Source organism: Salvelinus fontinalis, chromosome 9, assembly GCF_029448725.1.
Source record: "Salvelinus fontinalis isolate EN_2023a chromosome 9, ASM2944872v1, whole genome shotgun sequence".
Lineage (NCBI taxonomy): Eukaryota > Metazoa > Chordata > Actinopteri > Salmoniformes > Salmonidae > Salvelinus > Salvelinus fontinalis.
This window is the reverse complement of record NC_074673.1, coordinates 728,892-749,019: the sequence shown is the minus strand read 5'-3', so window position 1 is coordinate 749,019 and position 20,128 is coordinate 728,892. Positions and strand designations below refer to the sequence as shown.

General features: G+C 44.2%; 1 protein-coding gene across 1 annotated transcript; it reads right to left on the bottom strand.

The window, feature by feature from the left end:
- Positions 1-1,323: 1,323 nt before the first annotated feature.
- Positions 1,324-19,208, bottom strand: best1 (bestrophin 1). Its single transcript, XM_055933016.1, has 9 exons — positions 19,013-19,208; positions 16,110-16,204; positions 12,492-12,725; positions 10,223-10,377; positions 9,598-9,675; positions 8,784-8,936; positions 8,229-8,309; positions 7,462-7,613; positions 1,324-2,541 (listed from the first exon to the last, which is right to left on the bottom strand). Exons 1-9 carry the CDS (start codon positions 19,162-19,164, stop codon positions 1,341-1,343), a joined length of 2,301 nt encoding a protein of 766 aa, XP_055788991.1. The 5' UTR covers positions 19,165-19,208; the 3' UTR covers positions 1,324-1,340.
- Positions 19,209-20,128: the final 920 nt, after the last annotated feature.

Genomic DNA, 20,128 nt, shown 5'->3' with positions numbered 1-20,128 from the left:
GGATAAGAGCGTCTGCTAAATGACTTAAATGTAAATGTAAATGTAAAAAACTGCATTGTTGGTTAAAGGCTCGTCAGTAAGCATTTCATGGAAAACGTCTGTTGTATTTGGTGCATGTGACAAATACAATTAGATTTTCCAGAGATCCTGGTTGGAAGAATCCTGGAATCAGGAGAGAATAAAATAAAATCCAGGGAATCCTCCAACTGGGATTTCTGAAATGTAGGGAAAATTACCAGAACTTGGCAACCCTAGCAGAAACACATCAGAGATATTGAACTTGGCAACCCTAGCAGAAACACACCGGAGATATTGAACTTGGCAACCCTAGCAGAAACACACCAGAGATATTGAACTTGGCAACCCTAGCAGAAACACACCAGAGATATTGAATTTGGCAACCCTAGCAGAAACACACCAGAGATATTGAACTTGGCAACCCTAGCGGAAACCCACCAGAGATATTGAACTTGGCAACCCTAGCGGAAACCCACCAGAGATATTGAACTTGGCAACCCTAGCGGAAACCCACCAGAGATATTGAACTTGGCAACCCTAGCAGAAACACACCAGAGATATTGAATTTGGCAACCCTAGCAGAAACACACCAGAGATATTGAACTTGGCAACCCTAGCAGAAACACACCGGAGATATTGAACTTGGCAACCCTAGCAGAAACACACCGGAGATATTGACGGCCGAGGTACTTAGGCACCTCTGACCAGAATGTTATCAGTCAATCTTTTCTGAAGGGGTTAATGATTGAGAGATTCTTCAGTAGTTCAGGTAGGCCTCCAGTCCGTCAGCCTCCAGTCCGTAGGCCTCCAGTCCGTCGGCCTCCAGTCCGTCGGCCTCCAGCCTCCAGTCCGTAGGCCTCCAGCCTCCAGTCCGTAGGCCTCCAGTCCATAGGCCTCCAGTCCATAGGCCTCCAGTCCATAGGCCTCTGAGATTCAGCAAACAAACGATTCTTTCTTCAGTAGATTTCGTACTGGTTTACGAGCTGGAATAGCATGAAGAAGAAATGTCATATTATTCTCCACTCTGTGGGATTTCCAAAAAACATTTCAGAAGCAGCCTCTACGCCTTGGACATCCAGGCTTCGCTCACGTTTGGAAGGATGGCCTCGCAAGACTACCACTGGTCAGAGGTGCTGGAATCCTCCAGTCTGAAAGAAAGACTGCGTAGGTCAACACTACTTCTGAACCCTGAGTCCGTCCAACCACTCCCTCCTTCCTCATTTCCTCCTCCCGTCCCCCAGGGGCCTTGTCCAACCACTCCCTCCTTCCTCATTTCCTCCTTCCGTCCCCCAGGGGCCTTGTCCAATCATCTCCCTCCTTCTTCAGTCCTGCTCACGCCCCCCAGGGGTCTTGTTCATCCCACTATCCACTACCAGAGCTCCCAGCCAGTGAGGGCCCCCCTCAGCCAATGAAATCCCTGAATCATTGGGCGAGTTTTGATGCTGAATGGCTTCTTGTTGAGAGGATCCAGAAATGGAAATGATGTTCACGACGTTGTTGCTTAGACTACCATTGGTTCCACTGTTGATACCTGCTGCTCTAGTGCTGTTGAAGTTGGCATGGTTACAAAAGGTGTTGGGGTTGGTACCATTGCAGAAGTTGGACGTAGTAGTGGTGTTGGTGTTGGTACCATTGCAGAAGTTTGTTGTAGAAGTGGTGTTGGTACCAGTCAAGATGTTGGCTGAAGTAGTGGTGTTAGGGTTGGTGGTGTTGATAGTGCTGGTGGCATTGATACTAGAGGAAGAGCTGTTGGGATTGGTAGCTGGGGTGCGAGAGGGAGGGGTAAAGGAGAACACCCGCTCCCCTCCACCTCCCACTCCCCGGGGGCTGATGGGTCCAGGCTGCAGGCCCTCGGCCAACGGTGTGTTATCTAGAGAGAGGCGCGGAGGTGGGGGCCGTCGAGACAGCAGGCCTTGCCCGGGCCGGAGCTTTGATATGGGGCAGAGCTCCGGAAGGTTGCCAGGGTCAGGGAAGGAGAAGGCTGGAACACAAGGACCCTCACCCTCCTCACTCAGCCAGGGGAAGGCAGAGGAGGGTGGAGGGAGCATATGACCTGGAGTATCAGGGGGCTGCAGACCTCCAGAGCCAACCATCGGAGGAGCTAGTGAGCTGGAGCTGCGATCCCAAGCGTAAGTTCCTCGGATGGGCCGTGGACGAGGCATAGCGGGGGGAACACAGTGGATGGGGGTCTGGGGACAGCTATAGAAGCCGGACCTCTCGTACAGCGGCATGGAGGAGAAGGCGTAGTCCAGGTGGCTGGAGTCGTGGCGGGGACCAGGGCCGTGGCTTGGCGTTGAGGCGTCCCCCTCAGAGTGCAGGAAGAGGGGGAAGCGGCTGAATGGAGCCCCTGGGCGCCGGCGCAGGAGAGAAACCCGGGAGGAGGTGGAGGAGCGGGGGAAGACGGGGGACTGAACCCCCAGGAAGCGACTCAGACCCCCCAGGAGAGGAGTAGAGTGGTTGGCCTCCTCATGCTCCTTGATCTGCTCCAGGTTGGACTGGAACTCCATCTCCTCTTTGGGAACACTAGAGAGAAGAAGAAGAAGGCTTTATTGACCATCTGCTCTTTACACTAGAGTGATGATAGGCATGTGTTAGCTAGTTTAATTCCATCTGCTCTTTAGGAACACTGGAGTGATGATAGGAATGTGATTAAAAGGAAGAAACTTCCCTGAACAATTTAATAGATCTCAAAGTATCAAGCTAGTTAGGTACTGGAAGTGTTATAGCGCACAATCAACCCCTTGGATTGATGAGGAATTGAACAATTATATGGTTGAGAGGGATGAGGCAAAAGGTATGGCAATTAAGTCTGGCAGCCCAACTGATTGATTGGTAAATAAATAAAAATAAACTATACTATGAAACAAAGATAAATAATATAAAGAATGGTAGTAAAAAGACTACCACTGGTACCACCTTAAATGAAATTTTGGGGGAAAAAGCCAACTCGGCTCCTTCATTCATTGAATCAGATGGCTCCTTCATCACAAAGCCCACTGACATTGCCAACTACTTTAATGACTTTTCCATTGGCAAGATAAACAAACTTAGGGATGACATGCCGGCAACAAACGCTGACACATCCAATGAAAGATAAGAATTGTACTTTGAATTCCGTAAAGTCAGTGTGGAAGAGGTGTCGTGGCAATTTCCTGTATTACCAAATGAGGAGAGTTTCAAACCACACACCAGTAGGAGTTATACTTACATTTCAGAGGTAAATTTTTTTTGTTGGTCTATCAACAATGACAAGCCACTGGGGTCTGATAATCTGGTTGGAAAATTACTGAAGATAATAGCAGACGATATTGCCTCTCCTATTTTCCACATCTTCAATTTAAGCCTACTAGAGAGTGTGTGCCCTCAGGCCTGGAGGGAAGCTAAAGTCATTCCGCTACCCAAGAATAGCAAAGCCCTCTTTACTGGCTCAAATAGCTGACCAATCAGCCTGTTACCAACCCTTAGTAAACTTATTTCACAGTAAACAAATTGACAACAGAATTTCAGCATGCTTATAGGAAAGGACACTCAACAAGCACAGCTTACACAAATGACTGATGGTTGGCTGAGAGAAATTGATGATACAATTATTGTGGGGGCTGTCTTGTTAGACTTCAGAGCAGCTTTTGACATTATTGATCATAGTCTGCTGCTGGAAAAACGTATGTGTTATGGCTTTACACCCCCTGCTGTAATGTGGATAAAGAGTTACTTGTCTAACAGAATACAGAAGGTATTCTTTAACTTCTCTAGGATAGGGGGCAGCAAATTCACTATTGGATAAATAGCGTGCCCAATTTCAACTTCCTTCTACTCATCCCCAGAATATAAGATATGCATATTATTAGTCGATTTGGATAGAAAACACTCTGAAGTTTCTAAAACTGTTTGAATCATGTCTGTGAGTATAACAGAACTTATGTAGCAGGCAAAACCCCGAGGACTAACCATTCTTTTTTTTCTTTTTTTTAAAATCACTGTCTGTTCAATGAGTTTATTGGAATACTGGACGGTAGCGTCCCACATATCCTAGAGAAGTTAATGGAAGCCTCTAAAACATAATCCAGTTAGAATCAGGAATTCCCCAGGGTAGCTGTTTAGGCCCCTTGCTGGTAGAATCAGGAATTCCCCAGGGTAGCTGTTTAGGCCCCTTACTGGTAGAATCAGGAATTCCCCAGGGTAGCTGTTTAGGCCCCTTGCTTTTTTTCAATTTTTACTAACGACATGCCACTGACTTTGACTAAAGCCACTACATGTCTCTCTGCTGATAGGACTATAACAGGATATAATGAGGACTACGAGACATATGTCTTGCATGTAATGGACATAAATAAGATCTTGCGATATATAGGCTGTTTTTTCTTCATTTTTTCCCCGAACAATTGAATCAAATGAAGTGAGCAGGCTGGGATGACATGCTTATAGCCTTGCTAGGACGTTCTAAATACGAGTATGCATTTATAAGATTATTATTTCTATTAATATGATCTATTATTGTTACAATTTTTTATTTTCTGACTGTTTTCCATGTTATTTGGTTAGTTCTCTTAAGGGATAGGCGGGACGTTAACCGGACAGTTGTAAATCATGCAGCGTTTTGTGTCACGATCCCAGATTTGAGAGAAACAACAAATGTCGGTACATATAAGTGCCTTATTTTGGCTGAAAGCTTCAATTCTTGTCCAATTTACAGTAGCTATTACTGCGGGAAAAAATGCCATGCTATTGATTGAGGAGAGCTCCTAACAACAAAACACCTTTTTTCACCGCGATAGGTTTGATAAATTCACCTCTGAAGGTGACATGTGTATTTACATTCTAAAATCTTGCTCTGATTTATCATCCAAAGGGTCCCAGAGATAACATGAAGTGTCGTTTTGTTAGATAAAATCATTTTTCACATCCTTAAAAGGTCCATATAGCACGCACGATCGATTTTGTATTTCCACTTGTTCAATTTGCAAAGAAAGGAATCTGTGAAGATCTAACCCTAAACGTTGTTTCAACAAGTCAAATCACATTCATATCTATTCCTCAGAGATCCTAGAAGGTAACAAGACTTCACTATTTCATTAGGGGTGTAGTATATTTTTTGGGACACCATATTTGGTCAGAGAGCGACGCCTTCATGGCACGCCGATGAATGGGCGGCCATCACTTGAACGACTGTATCTGTCAAATAAGCACCAATCGCGGTCAAACAAAGCTTGCTAGATAGCCAATGAGCTGGGCTTTACGGGATAATCTGGAAATCATGAACATGTTGTAAAATGTAGCTTCTAACCTTGTACGACAGCATGCCTTATAATCTTTGTCCAAAATGAAAAGGATATTCAGAGTTATGAAGTTAAGAAAACTGGTTGTTTTGCAAATGTTGAACTTATAATATGGCTACGAGTACCTGGACAGCTAAAGTCCAAGTATACAGATTTGACGACATTCTTCCAGAAAAAATGAATTATGAATGCGAATGTCTCCTTCACGATTTGACTAAATGTACCTGTGCACTTTACAATAAAAGTCTTGCAGTTCACTCATACTTCAAGTTATCCATCTGAAACTTTGCACATACACTGCTGCTCTCTTGTGGACACTATCGGAATTACAGCCAGAGTGATGGCTAGAACTATGACCTTTCTCTTGCATTTCAAAGATGGTGGTAGAAAAAAAGAACAGTTGGTTTTTTCTTTGTATTTTCTTCTACCAGATCTAGTGTGTTATATTCTCCTACATTCAATTCACATTTCCACAAACTTCAAAGTGTTTCCTTTCAAATGATATCAATAATATGCATATTTCTGCGCCACCCGCCTCCCGGGTGGCGCAGTGGTCTAGGGCACTGCATCGCAGTGCTAGCTGCGCCACCAGAGTCTCTGGGTTCACGCCCAGGCTCTGTCGCAGCCGGCCGCAACCGGGAGGTCCGTGGGGCGACGCACAATTGGCATAGCGTCGTCCGGGTTAGGGAGGGTTTGGCCGGTAGGGATATCCTTGTCTCAGTATGTAAAATGTAATAAAATGTATGCACTCTACTGTAAGTCGCTCTGGATAAGAGCGTCTGCTAAATGACTAAAATGTAAATGTAAAAATGTAAATATCCTTGCTTCAGGTCCTGAGCTACAGGCAGTTCGAATTGGGTATGTCATTTAGGCGAAAATTGAAAAAAAGGGGCTATCCCTAAGAAGTTTTAAGCACCCTCATAGATATTTATGTTATCATGGGACTGCCCATGTTTCCCTCTGGCCAATGCCAATCGGCGGCCAAGGCTTTGCCAAGGGGCGCAAAGGTGTGTCATGAGTCAGGGACAATGGTCTGATGTCTTAGTGACAACAGACGTAGATATGGGGGGAGATTTTAGTGGGTGGAATATTAGGACAATTGGAGGTTTACAAAGTTGCAGATACAGAATGCTTAACAGTGCAAATATTATGGTACAGCTATATGGACACTTAATCATCGTGGTGCTTTTTAATGGTAAGTTTACAAACATTGGTTGTGCGAAGTATAATTGAAACGTGGGTATAATTATGGTAAGTGGGGAAATAAGTATAGCAAATTATAATTGTAATAGCTTAGGAGATCATAAAAAAATAAAATACATTTTTACATGGCTAAAAGAGAAAGAATATAATATCTATTGTTTACAGGAAACTCATTCTACAAGTATAGATGAGGTTGGATGGAAAAAGGACTGGGAGGGAGAAATATATTTTTGTCATGGATAAAGAAACTCAAAAGGGGTGATTATACTAATTAATACAAATGTTGATCCGATTGTGCAAACAGATCCGCAAGGAATATGGATTATTATATGCTATTGGACCAAAAACAGATCTGTCTAGTTAATCTGGGCCAAATAATGATGATCCACACTTTTTCAAATATATATATATATATGAATGAAACAAAATAGCTTTTTAGTTTAGGAATTGGCCTAATTGGAGTCTGAGAAACAGGTCCAATAGGTGTGTGTCTGTCTGTATCTGTGTGTAAGGTACCTGATGTCCAGGGCAGAAACAGGTCCAATAGGTGTGTGTCTGTCTGTATCTGTGTGTAAGGTACCTGATGTCCAGGGCAGAAACAGGTCCAATAGGTGTGTGTCTGTCTGTATCTGTGTGTAAGGTACCTGATGTCCAGGGCAGAAACAGGTCCAATAGGTGTGTGTCTGTCTGTATCTGTGTGTAAGGTACCTGATGTCCAGGGCAGAAACAGGTCCAATAGGTGTGTGTCTGTCTGTATCTGTGTGTAAGGTACCTGATGTCCAGGGCAGAAACAGGTCCAATAGGTGTGTGTCTGTCTGTATCTGTGTGTAAGGTACCTGATGTCCAGGGCAGAAACAGGTCCAATAGGTGTGTGTCTGTCTGTATCTGTGTGTAAGGTACCTGATGTCCAGGGCAGAAACAGGTCCAATAGGTGTGTGTCTGTCTGTATCTGTGTGTAAGGTACCTGATGTCCAGGGCAGAGCCCATGAAGGAAGGTTTGCGATGCTCTGCGCTGGCTGCAGTGTATGGAGGCTGGGGCTCTGATTCGTTCCAGTACTTATCCCTCTCTACCAATGGGATAGTGTCGTACATCTCATCCACAGACAGCAGGGACACCTGGGAGGGATAGAACAGGATAGGAGGTAGTACACTATTGTGTTCATTTGGCATCAAACGGAAGAAAACAGTCTGAAACAGGGAGGGACTACTAGGACTTTTTTCTTCTGTTTTCGGTTCTGCATGCCCTAATGAACACAACCCAATTCTGAATCCTGGACTGGTCTAGCAAAACATTTAGAAAACTAATTTTGTATTATTATTAATAATAAAAGCAATCACATTCAACTACATAGTGGTCCTCAATCTATAATTTAATCTGCTTGAGTGGCACCAGCACATGTAACTGCGGTCAACTCTGTTTGTCTGATTGTTCCACAAAAAAACGCAGATTTTCCCAAATCTGTGGAGACTGAAGTGATCTCTAGTGTTATCTATTCCTGAGAACGGGTTTAGTAATTTATGATTCTTTAACTTAATGAAGTTACATATGAAGGGAGTTTCTGTCAGATTGCTTTCTATATAAAACAAAGAGAATGCAGCTCTCTTCTTACAGACAGAGAGGTCCATCCCACATTGTTTATACAGACTACCATAATGCATTGCAATGAATGGAGAGAGAAACTGAAATGATAGAGCAGAAGAATTGATTTATAAAAATGGAGGCAGCCAAACCTGTAGATTACGATCAACCAGATAGTTGGTTTCAAAGTCGTCATCGTCTTCCCCAAACGGGTTTATCAGCTGTTCTGCCACCTGTCCACAAAACAAACAAAAAATGGCGCATCACAATGAAGCAGAATGCGCATTTTATACATCATGAAGTCATTCTGTCATATTGTGAAAAGAACTGTGTGTATGTGCGATTGTGTATCAATTAGTGAACCCTCCCTCCCTCCCTCCCTCCCTCCCTCCCTCCCTCCCTCCCTCCCTCCCCTCCCTCGCTCCCTCCCCTCCCTCCCTCGCTCCCTCCCTCCCTCCCTCGCTCCCTCCCTCCCTCCCTCCCTCCCTCCCTCCCTCCCCTCCCTCGCTCCCTCCCCTCCCTCCCTCGCTCCCTCCCTCCCTCCCTCGCTCCCTCCCTCCCTCCCTCGCTCCCTCCCTCCCTCCCTCCCTCCCCTCCCTCGCTCCCTCCCCTCCCTCCCTCGCTCCCTCCCTCCCTCCCTCGCTCCCTCCCTCCCTCCCTCGCTCCCTCCCTCCCTCCCTCCCTCCCTCCCTCCCTCCCCTCCCCACCTTGAGCCAGCCCACATAGAAGAAGAACTGTAGCAGGGTGAAGACAGGCAGGTAGAAGTCGATGTCATGACCAGCGTAGCCCTGGGCGGGGTCTAAGAACTGTCGACCAATCAGACACGCCAGGAAGAAACTGTAGACCGCCACTGTCACCACCTAACAGAGAGGAAGTACTTACAACCCATGTTCCTTCATAGTTAGTTCATCATGACAATAACAGACACATTAACACAGAATTTGTGGGATCAAGATCGATGTTTACTATTTTAGTGTTAGTTCTACTACTACCACAACTATTAGCAGTTACTACTGCTACTACTACTACTACTACTACTACTACTACTACCACAACTATTAGTAGTTACTACTGCTACTACTACTACTACTACTACTACTACAACTATTAGTAGTTACTACTGCTACTACTACTACTACTACTACTACTACTGCTACTACTACTACTAGTTACTACTGCTACTACTACTACTACTACTACTACTACTAGTTACTACTGCTACTACTACAACTATTAGTAGTTACTACTGCTACTACTACTACTACTGCCACCACTACTACTACTACCACCACTACTACTACTACTACTACTACTACTACTACTACTACTACTACTACTACTACTACTACTACTACTACTACTTCTACTACCACCACCACCACCACCACCACCACCACCACCACCACCACCACCACCACCACCACCACCACCACCACCACCACCACCACCACCACCACCACTACTACTACTACTACTACTACTACTACTACTACTACCATTACTACACGTAGATAACAGAACCTGGGTGTACACAAGGGGTAGGCTGATCCAATCATAACTGTATAGCTTCATACACTGTGTCCGCAATGTATTTAATTCCTGCAGAGAGGAGATAAGATGGAACAATCTGAAAAACACACACAGACACACAGACAGACAGACACACAGACACACAGAGAGACAGACACACAGACACAGGCACACAGAGAGACAGACACACAGACACACAGAGAGACAGACACACAGGCACACAGACACACAGAGAGACAGACACACAGACACACAGAGAGACAGACACACAGACACACAGAGAGACAGACACACAGACACACAGAGAGACAGACACACAGGCACACAGACACACACACAGAGAAACAGACATACAGATACACAGAGAAACAGACACACAGGCACACAGACAGACACACAGACACACAGGCACACAGACACACAGATACACAGAGAGACAGACACACAGACAGACACACAGGCACATAGACAGACACACAGACACACAGACAGACACAGACACACAGACAGACACACAGACAGACACACAGACAGACACACAGACAGACAGATACACAGAGAGACAGACACACAGCCACACAGAGAGACACACAGACACACAGAGAGAGAAACTTACATTGAGAATGGCTGATAGCGCCACATCATTATTGATGCGTCCCTCGGTGCGGGCCCTCAGCGCCAGGTTAACAAACCACATACAAGGAACCCAGAACTTGTTATGAGGTGAGGGCAACTCCTCCAACTGCCTGTGTTCCTCTGCTGTCATCAGGCCTGAGAGACACGGAGGGTATGAATTAGGAGGAGCTTCAAACCTTCTGTAAGAGCCGGTTTCCGGGAACCCAGATTTAACCTACTTCTAGTTGTCGTTCTCAAATGGACAGAGTGTTGTAGTCCAGGACTAAGCTTGACCTGGGTGGGGGATACTGGCATTTACTGTGATAACCAATATTATGGCCTAATAATAGCAGCTGGCTACAGCATCGAGGAACTGCCCTCTTACTCTGTTATTTTCCGCACTAGCAGCATACCACCCTGCATCCCACTGTGTTAGACAGCAGCATACCACCCTGCATACCACTGTGTTGAGCCAGCAGCAGACCACCCTGTGTCCACTGTGTTAGACAGCAGCAGACCACCCTGCATCCCACTGTGTTAACCAGCAGCATACCACCCTGTGTCCACTGTGTTAGACAGCAGCAGACCACCCTGTGTCCACTGTGTTAGACAGCAGCAGACCACCCTGCATCCCACTGTGTTAACCAGCAGCATACCACCCTGTGTCCACTGTGTTAGACAGCAGCAGACCACCCTGTGTCCACTGTGTTAGACAGCAGCATACCACCCTGTGTCCACTGTGTTAGACAGCAGCAGACCACCCTGTGTCCACTGTGTTAGACAGCAGCAGACCACCCTGCATCCCACTGTGTTAGACAGCAGCAGACCACCCTGCATACCACTGTGTTAGACAGCAGCAGACCACCCTGGATCCCACTGTGTTAGACAGCAGCAGACCACCCTGGATACCACTGTGTTAGACAGCAGCATACCACCCTGTGTCCACTGTGTTAGACAGCAGCAGACCACCCTGCATCCCACTGTGTTAGACAGCAGCAGACCACCCTGCATCCCACTGTGTTAGACAGCAGCAGACCACCCTGGATCCCACTGTGTTAGACAGCAGCATACCACCCTGCATCCCACTGTGTTAGACAGCAGCAGACCACCCTGTGTCCACTGTGTTAGACAGCAGCAGACCACCCTGTGTCCACTGTGTTAGACAGCAGCAGACCACCCTGCATCCCACTGTGTTAGACAGCAGCATCCCACTGTGTTAGACAGCAGCAGACCACCCTGCATCCCACTGTGTTAGCCAGCAGCAGACCACCCTGGATCCCACTGTGTTAGACAGCAGCAGACCACCCTGCATACCACTGCTGGCTTGCCTCTGAAGCTAAGCAGGGTTGGTCCTGGTCTGTCCCTGGATGGGAGACCAGATGCTGCAGGAAGTGGTGTTGGAGGGCCAGTAGGAGGCACTCTTTCCTCTGGTCTAAAATAATACCCCAGGGCAGTGTTTGGGGACATTGCCCTGTGTAGGGTGCTGTCTTTTGGATGGGATGTTAAAACGGGTGTCCTGACTCTCTGTGGTCACTAAAGATACCATGGCACTTATCGTAAGTGTAAGGGTGTTAACCCTGGTGTCCTGGCTAAATTCACAATCTGGCCACCTATTCATCCCCACCTTACAATTGGCTCATTCATCCCCTGTAACTATTCCCCAGGTTGTTGCCGTAAATGAGAACGTGTTCTCAGCCAATGTACCTGGTTATATAACATCTTTTAAAAAGAGTTAAACTAACGTTCTAGATTACAAGCAAGCTAGTTTAGCACTCGCTGTGGTGTCTGTTTGGGGCGGCACTGAGAATACAGGTGAGATGTGCTATTTTACTCTGCCCTGTAGAGTCTGTTGAGCTGGGAGTTTTAACTCTAGGATGCAGAGCATTGTGACATCAGACATCACAGCGAACCTGGCTGTTTATGACATCACAGCGAACCTGGCTGTTTATGACATCACAGCGAACCTGGCTGTTTATGACATCACAGCGAACCTGGCTGTTTATGACATCACAGCGAACCTGGCTGTTTATGACATCACAGCGAACCTGGCTGTTTATGACATCACAGCGAATCTGGCTGTTTATGACATCACAGCGAACCTGGCTGTTTATGACATCACAGTGTACCTACAGTACCTGCACCAGGTGCTTCATGGTGGGGAACCTCTTGGGGTCAACTAGGTTAAGGGTTATGGCTAGGCTTGGTGTCGTACCCTAGAAGTCAACGAGGGTAAGGGTTAGGGGTCACAGGCTTGAGGTCGTAGGTCGTACCTGCCTGCACCAGGTGCTTCATGGTGGGGAACCTCTTGTAGACTGCCGTGCTGACCGATCGGTAGATGAGCACGCCGGACAGGTTGGCGTACCGCATCAGGGTGCGGCGGGTCAGCCTGGCGCTCTCGTCGGTACCACGGATGTGAGCGCCCACCAGCGCACCCAGGCGATCCGGCCAGGGAACACTCTCAAACTGACCCCACCACCGAGACACCACCAGAGTCACATAAAAACCTGCGGGAGACAAACACACATGGAGACGACAAAAAAATTATGTTATTTATCAATGACATTAAAAAGGGAAATTTCTACTTCATATTCATCTTCTCCAGCACCACCCCAACATCAACATGGTTTGTAGTTTGACCCAAGTTAAACAATTTAAAGGCAATGCTACCAAATACTAATTGAGTGTATGTAAACTTCTGACCCACTGGGAATGTGATGAAAGAAATAAAAGCTGAAATAAATCATTCTCTCTTACTATTATTCTGACATTTCACATTCATAAAATAAAGTGGTGATCCTAACTGACCTAAGACAGGACATTTGTACTAGGATTAAATGTCAAGGATTGTGAAAAACTGAGTTGAACTGTATTTGGCTAAGGTGTATGTAAACTTCCGACTTCAACTGTACATATATACTAAACAATATACATATATACCTATTTGAATATTTTTTTACATTCTTTGCTTTCAAAGACAGAACAATGAAAAGAGAGGAGGCGCTGTACAGACATCTCAAAATGGTGCTCTTTGCCCCCAAACTACCGCACGGTGTTTACTTGTAACCCGCTAAAGTTTTTGTGGAGAGGAAGTTCAGAATTGTTGACGACGTCTGTCAAAGGAGGTTGTCTGTGCTTGAGAAGTATTGACGTGTTGACTGAGAGTGAGTGGCTAAATGATTACTGAGCACCAGTGTTTGAAAGGGTCAATTTCACTTCAATTCAGAAAGTAAAAAGAAATTCAAATCCAATTGTAAGCAATGAGGACCACTGGAATTTCAGAAATGCAGTTGACCCCGAACCCTGCTGTGCACAAAACCCTGATGTGTACAAATCAGTTAGACAGCATAGAATACAACATCACAGAGCATAACATCACAGAGCATAACATAACAGAGCATAACATAACAGAGCATAACATAACAGAGCATAACATAACAGAGCATAACATCACAGAGCATAACACAACAGAGCATAACATAGCATAACATAACATAGCATAACATCACAGAGCATAACATAACAGAGCATAACATCACAGAGCATAACATAACAGAGCATAACATAACAGAGCATAACATCACAGAGCATAACATGAGCATAACATAACAGAGCATAACAGAGCATAACATAGCAGAGCATATCATAGCAGAGCATAACATAGCATAACATAACAGAGCATAACAAAACAGAGCATAACATAGCAGAGCATAACATAACAGAGCAGAGCATAACATAACAGAGCATAACATAACAGAGCATAACATAACAGAGCATAACATGAGCATAACATAACAGAGCATAACATAACAGAGCATAACATCACAGAGCATAACATGAGCATAACATAACAGAGCATAACATAACAGAGCATAACATAGCAGAGCATATCATAGCAGAGCATAACATAGCATAACATAACAGAGCATAACATAACAGAGCATAACATAGCAGAGCATAACATAGCAGAGCATAACATAACAGAGCATATCATAACAGAGCATAACATAACAGAGCATAACGTAACAGAGCATAACATACCAGAGCATAACATAGCAGAGCATAACATAACAGAGCATAACATCACAGAGCATAACATGAGCATAACATAACAGAGCATAACATAACAGAGCATAACATAGCAGAGCATATCATAGCAGAGCATAACATAGCAGAGCATAACATAACAGAGCATAACATAACAGAGCATAACATAGCATAACAGAGCATAACATAGCAGAGCATAACATAACAGAGCATAACATAACAGAGCAGAGCATAACATAACAGAGCATAACATAACAGAGCAGAGCATAACATAACAGAGCATAGCATAACAGAGCATATCATAGCAGAGCATAACATAGCAGAGCATAACATAACAGAGCATAACATCACAGAGCATAACATGAGCATAACATAACAGAGCATAACATAACAGAGCATAACATAGCAGAGCATAACATAGCAGAGCATAACATAGCATAACATAACAGAGCATAACATAACAGAGCACAACATGACAGAGCATAACATCGCAGAGCATAACATCATAGAGCATAACATAGCAGAGCATAACATAACAGAGCATAGCAGAGCAGAGCATGACATAACAGAGCATAACATAGCAGAGCATAACATAACAGAGCATAACATAGCAGAGCATAACATAACAGAGCATAACATAACAGAGCATAGCAGAGCATAACATCACAGAGCATAACATAGCAGAGCAGAACAGAGCAGAGCATAACATAACAGAGCATAACATAACAGAGCATAACATAGCAGAGCATATCATAGCAGAGCATAACATAGCAGAGCATAACATAACAGAGCATAGCATAACAGAGCATAACATAACAGAGCATAACATAACAGAGCATAACATAACAGAGCATAACATAGCATAACAGAGCATAACATAGCAGAGCATAACATAACAGAGCATAACATAACAGAGCAGAGCATAACATAACAGAGCATAACATAACATAGCAGAGCATATCATAGCAGAGCATAACATAGCATAACATAACAGAGCATAACATAACAGAGCATAACATAACAGAGCAGAGCATAACATAACAGAGCATAACATAACAGAGCATAACATAGCAGAGCATAACATAGCAGAGCATAACATAACAGAGCATAACATCACAGAGCATAACATGAGCATAACATAACAGAGCATAACATAGCAGAGCATAACATAGCATAACATAACAGAGCATAACATAACAGAGCACAACTTAACAGAGCATAACATCGCAGAGCATAACATCATAGAGCATAACATAGCAGAGCATAACATAACAGAGCATAGCAGAGCAGAGCATGACATAACAGAGCATAACATAGCAGAGCATAACATAACAGAGCATAACATAGCAGAGCATAACATAACAGAGCATAACATAACAGAGCATAGCAGAGCATAACATCGCAGAGCATAACATCATAGAGCATAACATAGCAGAGCATAACATAACAGAGCATAGCAGAGCAGAGCATGACATAACAGAGCATAACATAGCAGAGCATAACATAGCAGGGCAGAACAGAGCAGAGCATAACATAACAGAGCATAACAGAGCATAACATAGCAGAGCATAACATCACAGAGCATAACATAGCAGAGCAGAGCATAACATAACAGAGCATAACATAACAGAGCATAACAGAGCATAACATAACAGAGCATAACATAACAGAGCATAACAGAGCATAACATAACAGAGCATAACATAACAGAGCATAACAGAGCATAACATAACAGAGCATAACATAGCAGAGCAGAACAGAGCATAACATAACAGAGCATAACATAGCAGAGCAGAACAGAGCATAACATAACAGAGCATAACATAGCAGAGCAGTATTCTCACCCAATACGAAGGACACAGGGATGAGTTCTGCGTAACGGTCACAGTAGATGGCCAGCTTCTCAAACAGCCTCTTCTGACCCTCATTCAACACAAACCTGGAGAGAACAGTTCTGTCACAAAGTTACTAAGCTCCTGTATGATTGAACATGAGAGGGAGGGAGGGACAACAATTGCAAAAAGAAAATGGAGACTAATATTCCCACAAAAGTTCCCTGGCATTTGATTGTACAAAGTTGCTGTGATCTTTGATTTGAAGGGACCAGCAATACATGTATAAGCAAAGAAATACACAAATGCATGGTCACTGTAAAGAGGTTTATTTATACAAGTAAGATAGACCGTCTCTCTTCTAGATCAGATGAGGTTATATGTGTAAATGTTTAGTTTACCTGTGTAAATGTTTAGTTTACCTGTGTAAATGAAGGGGTTACCTGTGTAAATGTTTAGTTTACCTGTGTAAATGTTTAGTTTACCTGTGTAAATGAAGGGGTTACCTGTGTAAATGTTTAGTTTACCTGTGTAAATGTTTAGTTTACCTGTGTAAATGAAGGGGTTACCTGTGTAAATGTTTAGTTTACCTGTGTAAATGTTTAGTTTACCTGTGTAAATGAAGGGGTTACCTGTGTAAATGACGGGGTTACCTGTGTAAATGTTTAGTTTACCTGTGTAAATGAAGGGGTTACCTGTGTAAATGAAGGGGTTACCTGTGTAAATGTTTAGTTTACCTGTGTAAATGTTTAGTTTACCTGTGTAAATGAAGGGGTTACCTGTGTAAATGTTTAGTTTACCTGTGTAAATGTTTAGTTTACCTGTGTAAATGAAGGGGTTACCTGTGTAAATGACGGGGTTACCTGTGTAAATGACGGGGTTACCTGTGTAAATGACGGGGTTACCTGTGTAAATGACGGGGTTACCTGTGTAAATGACGGGGTTACCTGTGTAAATGACGCGGTTACCTGTGTAAATGAAGGGGTTACCTGTGTAAATGACGGGGTTACCTGTGTAAATGACGAGGTTACCTGTGTTAATGACAAGGTTACTTGTGTAAATGATGAGTTTACCTGTGTAAATTTCGAGGTTACCTATGTAAATGACGGGGTTACCTGTGTAAATGACGGGGTTACCTGTGTAAATGACGGGGTTACCTGTGTTAATGACGAGGTTACTTGTGTAAATGATGAGTTTACCTGTGTAATTGATGAGTTTACCTGTGTAAATTACGGGGTTACCTGTGTAAATTACGAGGTTACCTGTGTAAATTACGGGGTTACCTGTGTAAATTACGAGGTTACCTGTGTAAATTACGGGGTTACCTGTGAAGTTGTGGGGTTACCTGTGTAAATTACGGGGTTACCTGTGTAAATTACGAGGTTACCTGTGTAAATGGTGAGGTTACCTGTGAAGTTGTGGGGTTACCTGTGTAAATTACGAGGTTACCTGTGAAAATGACGAGGCTACCTGTGTAAATTACAAGGTTACCTGTGTAAATTACGAGGTTACCTGTGTAAATGACGAGGTTACCTGTGTAAATTACGAGGTTACTTGTGTAAATTACGAGGTTACCTGTGTAAATTGTGAGATTACCTGTGTAAATGATGGGTTAACTGTGTAAATGACGGGGTTAACTGTGTAAATGACGGGTTAACTGTGTAAATGACGGGTTAACTGTGTAAATGACGGGTTAACTGTGTAAATGACGGGTTAACTGTGTAAATGACGGGTAAACTGTGTAAATGACGGGGTTACCTGTGTAAATGACGGGTTAACTGTGTAAATGACGGGTTAACTGTGTAAATGACGGGTTAACTGTAGAAATGACGGGTTAACTGTGTAAATGACGGGGTTACCTGTGTAAATGACGGGTTAACTGTGTAAATGACGGGTTAACTGTGTAAATGACGGGTTAACTGTGTAAATGACGGGGTTACCTGTGTAAATGACGGGTTAACTGTGTAAATGACGGGTTAACTGTGTAAATGACGGGTAAACTGTGTAAATGACGGGGTTACCTGTGTAAATGACGGGTTAACTGTGTAAATGACGGGTTAACTGTGTAAATGACGGGTTAACTATGTAAATGACGGGTTAACTGTGTAAATGACGGGTTAACTGTGTAAATGACGGGGTTACTGTGTAAATGACGGGTAAACTGTGTAAATGACGGGTAAACTGTGTAAATGACGAGGTTACCTGTGTAAATGACGCGTTAACTGTGTAAATGACGGGTAAACTGTGTAAATGACGGGGTTACCTGTGTAAATGACGGGTTAACTGTGTAAATGACGGGTTACCTGTGTAAATGACGGGTTAACTGTGTAAATGACGGGGTTACCTGTGTAAATGACGGGTTAACTGTGTAAATGACGGGTTACCTGTGTAAATGACGGGGTTACCTGTATAAATGACGGGTTAACTGTGTAAATGACGGGTTACCTGTGTAAATGACGGGGTTACCTGTATAAATGACGGGTTAACTGTGTAAATGACGGGTTACCTGTGTAAATGACGGGGTTACCTGTGTAAATGACGGGTTAACTGTGTAAATGACGGGTTACCTGTGTAAATGACGGGGTTACCTGTATAAATGACGGGTTAACTGTGTAAATGACGGGTTACCTGTGTAAATGACGGGGTTACCTTTATAAATGACGGGTTAACTGTGTAAATGACGGGTTACCTGTGTAAATGACGGGGTTACCTGTATAAATGACGGGTAAACTGTGTAAATGACGGGTTAACTGTGTAAATGACGGGTTACCTGTGTAAATGACGGGGTTACCTGTGTAAATGACGGGGTTACCTGTGTAAATGACGGGGTTACCTGTGTAAATGACGGGTTACCTGTGTAAATGACGGGTAAACTGTGTAAATGACGGGGTTACCTGTGTAAATGACGGGGTTACCTGTATATGATGCTGAAGGAGTAGTACAGTGTAGTGAAGATGATCAGTTCTCTCCACAGCAGCTTGTAGATGCTTCCCTTCCATCGGAGGAGCAGATGAGAGAAGGTCCCTAGCCCCGCGTCAGCAACCCTCCGTGAGTAAGTTACCGTCATCACTACCCTTCCCTGGCCAGGCTGGCTGGCTGGCTGGCTGGCTGGCTGGCTGGCTGGCTGGCTGGCTGGATGGAGAGCTGGATGGATAGTTGGATGTATGGCTGGCTGGTTGGCTGGCTGGATGGAAAGCTGGATAGATGGATGGATGGATGGATGGATGGATGGATGGATGGGTGGATGGATGGATGGATGGATGGATGGGTGGATGGATGGATGGGTGGCTGGCTGGCTGGCTGGGTGGCTGGCTGGGTGGGTGGAAAGCTGGATAGATGGATGGATGGGTGGCTGGCTGGGTGGTTGGCTGGGTGAGTGGGTGGCACAGAGAAAGCTGCCCTTGGTGTATCAAAATGGTAAACTACTGTCACTTTCTCCGTTTGCTTTACAAGTCAACTTTCCAAAACACCGATAGTGACACATATGGCTGAATCCCTCGCATATCTACTTGATAACAAACTATCCAGAGAGACAATTCTTATAGCTATTAGCTCACGGATCCACTATCTGAAGACATGGTGCTATTGAGGGCAAAGTTCAGCAGAAGATGGAGAGAGAGAGGGGAAGTGAGATGTTGGTCATTAACAGAGAGTCATCGGCTCTTAATGACAACCCGGAACGGAGCAAACGGAATGGCATCAAACACCTGGAAACCACGGAAACCACGTGTTTGATGTTGTTTGTTAACATTCCACTGATTCCGTTCCAGTTCGTCAGAATCACCGTGTTCTCCTCACCAACCTACTGTGAATACCGAGATATCCACAATCAATCAATAGAGCCTAATAAATAAAAAAATAAAAAAATCAAGCTGTCCAACTTAGTCGAGAAACATATTCCGAATATTTATATTCCTTTATCTAAATCTTCACTCTATTCAATATTTACGTTAACTACAGAGTGATCCGATTGATTGTATATCATATTTACAATATACTCACTGGGCATCACAGACATTACAGCAATATCA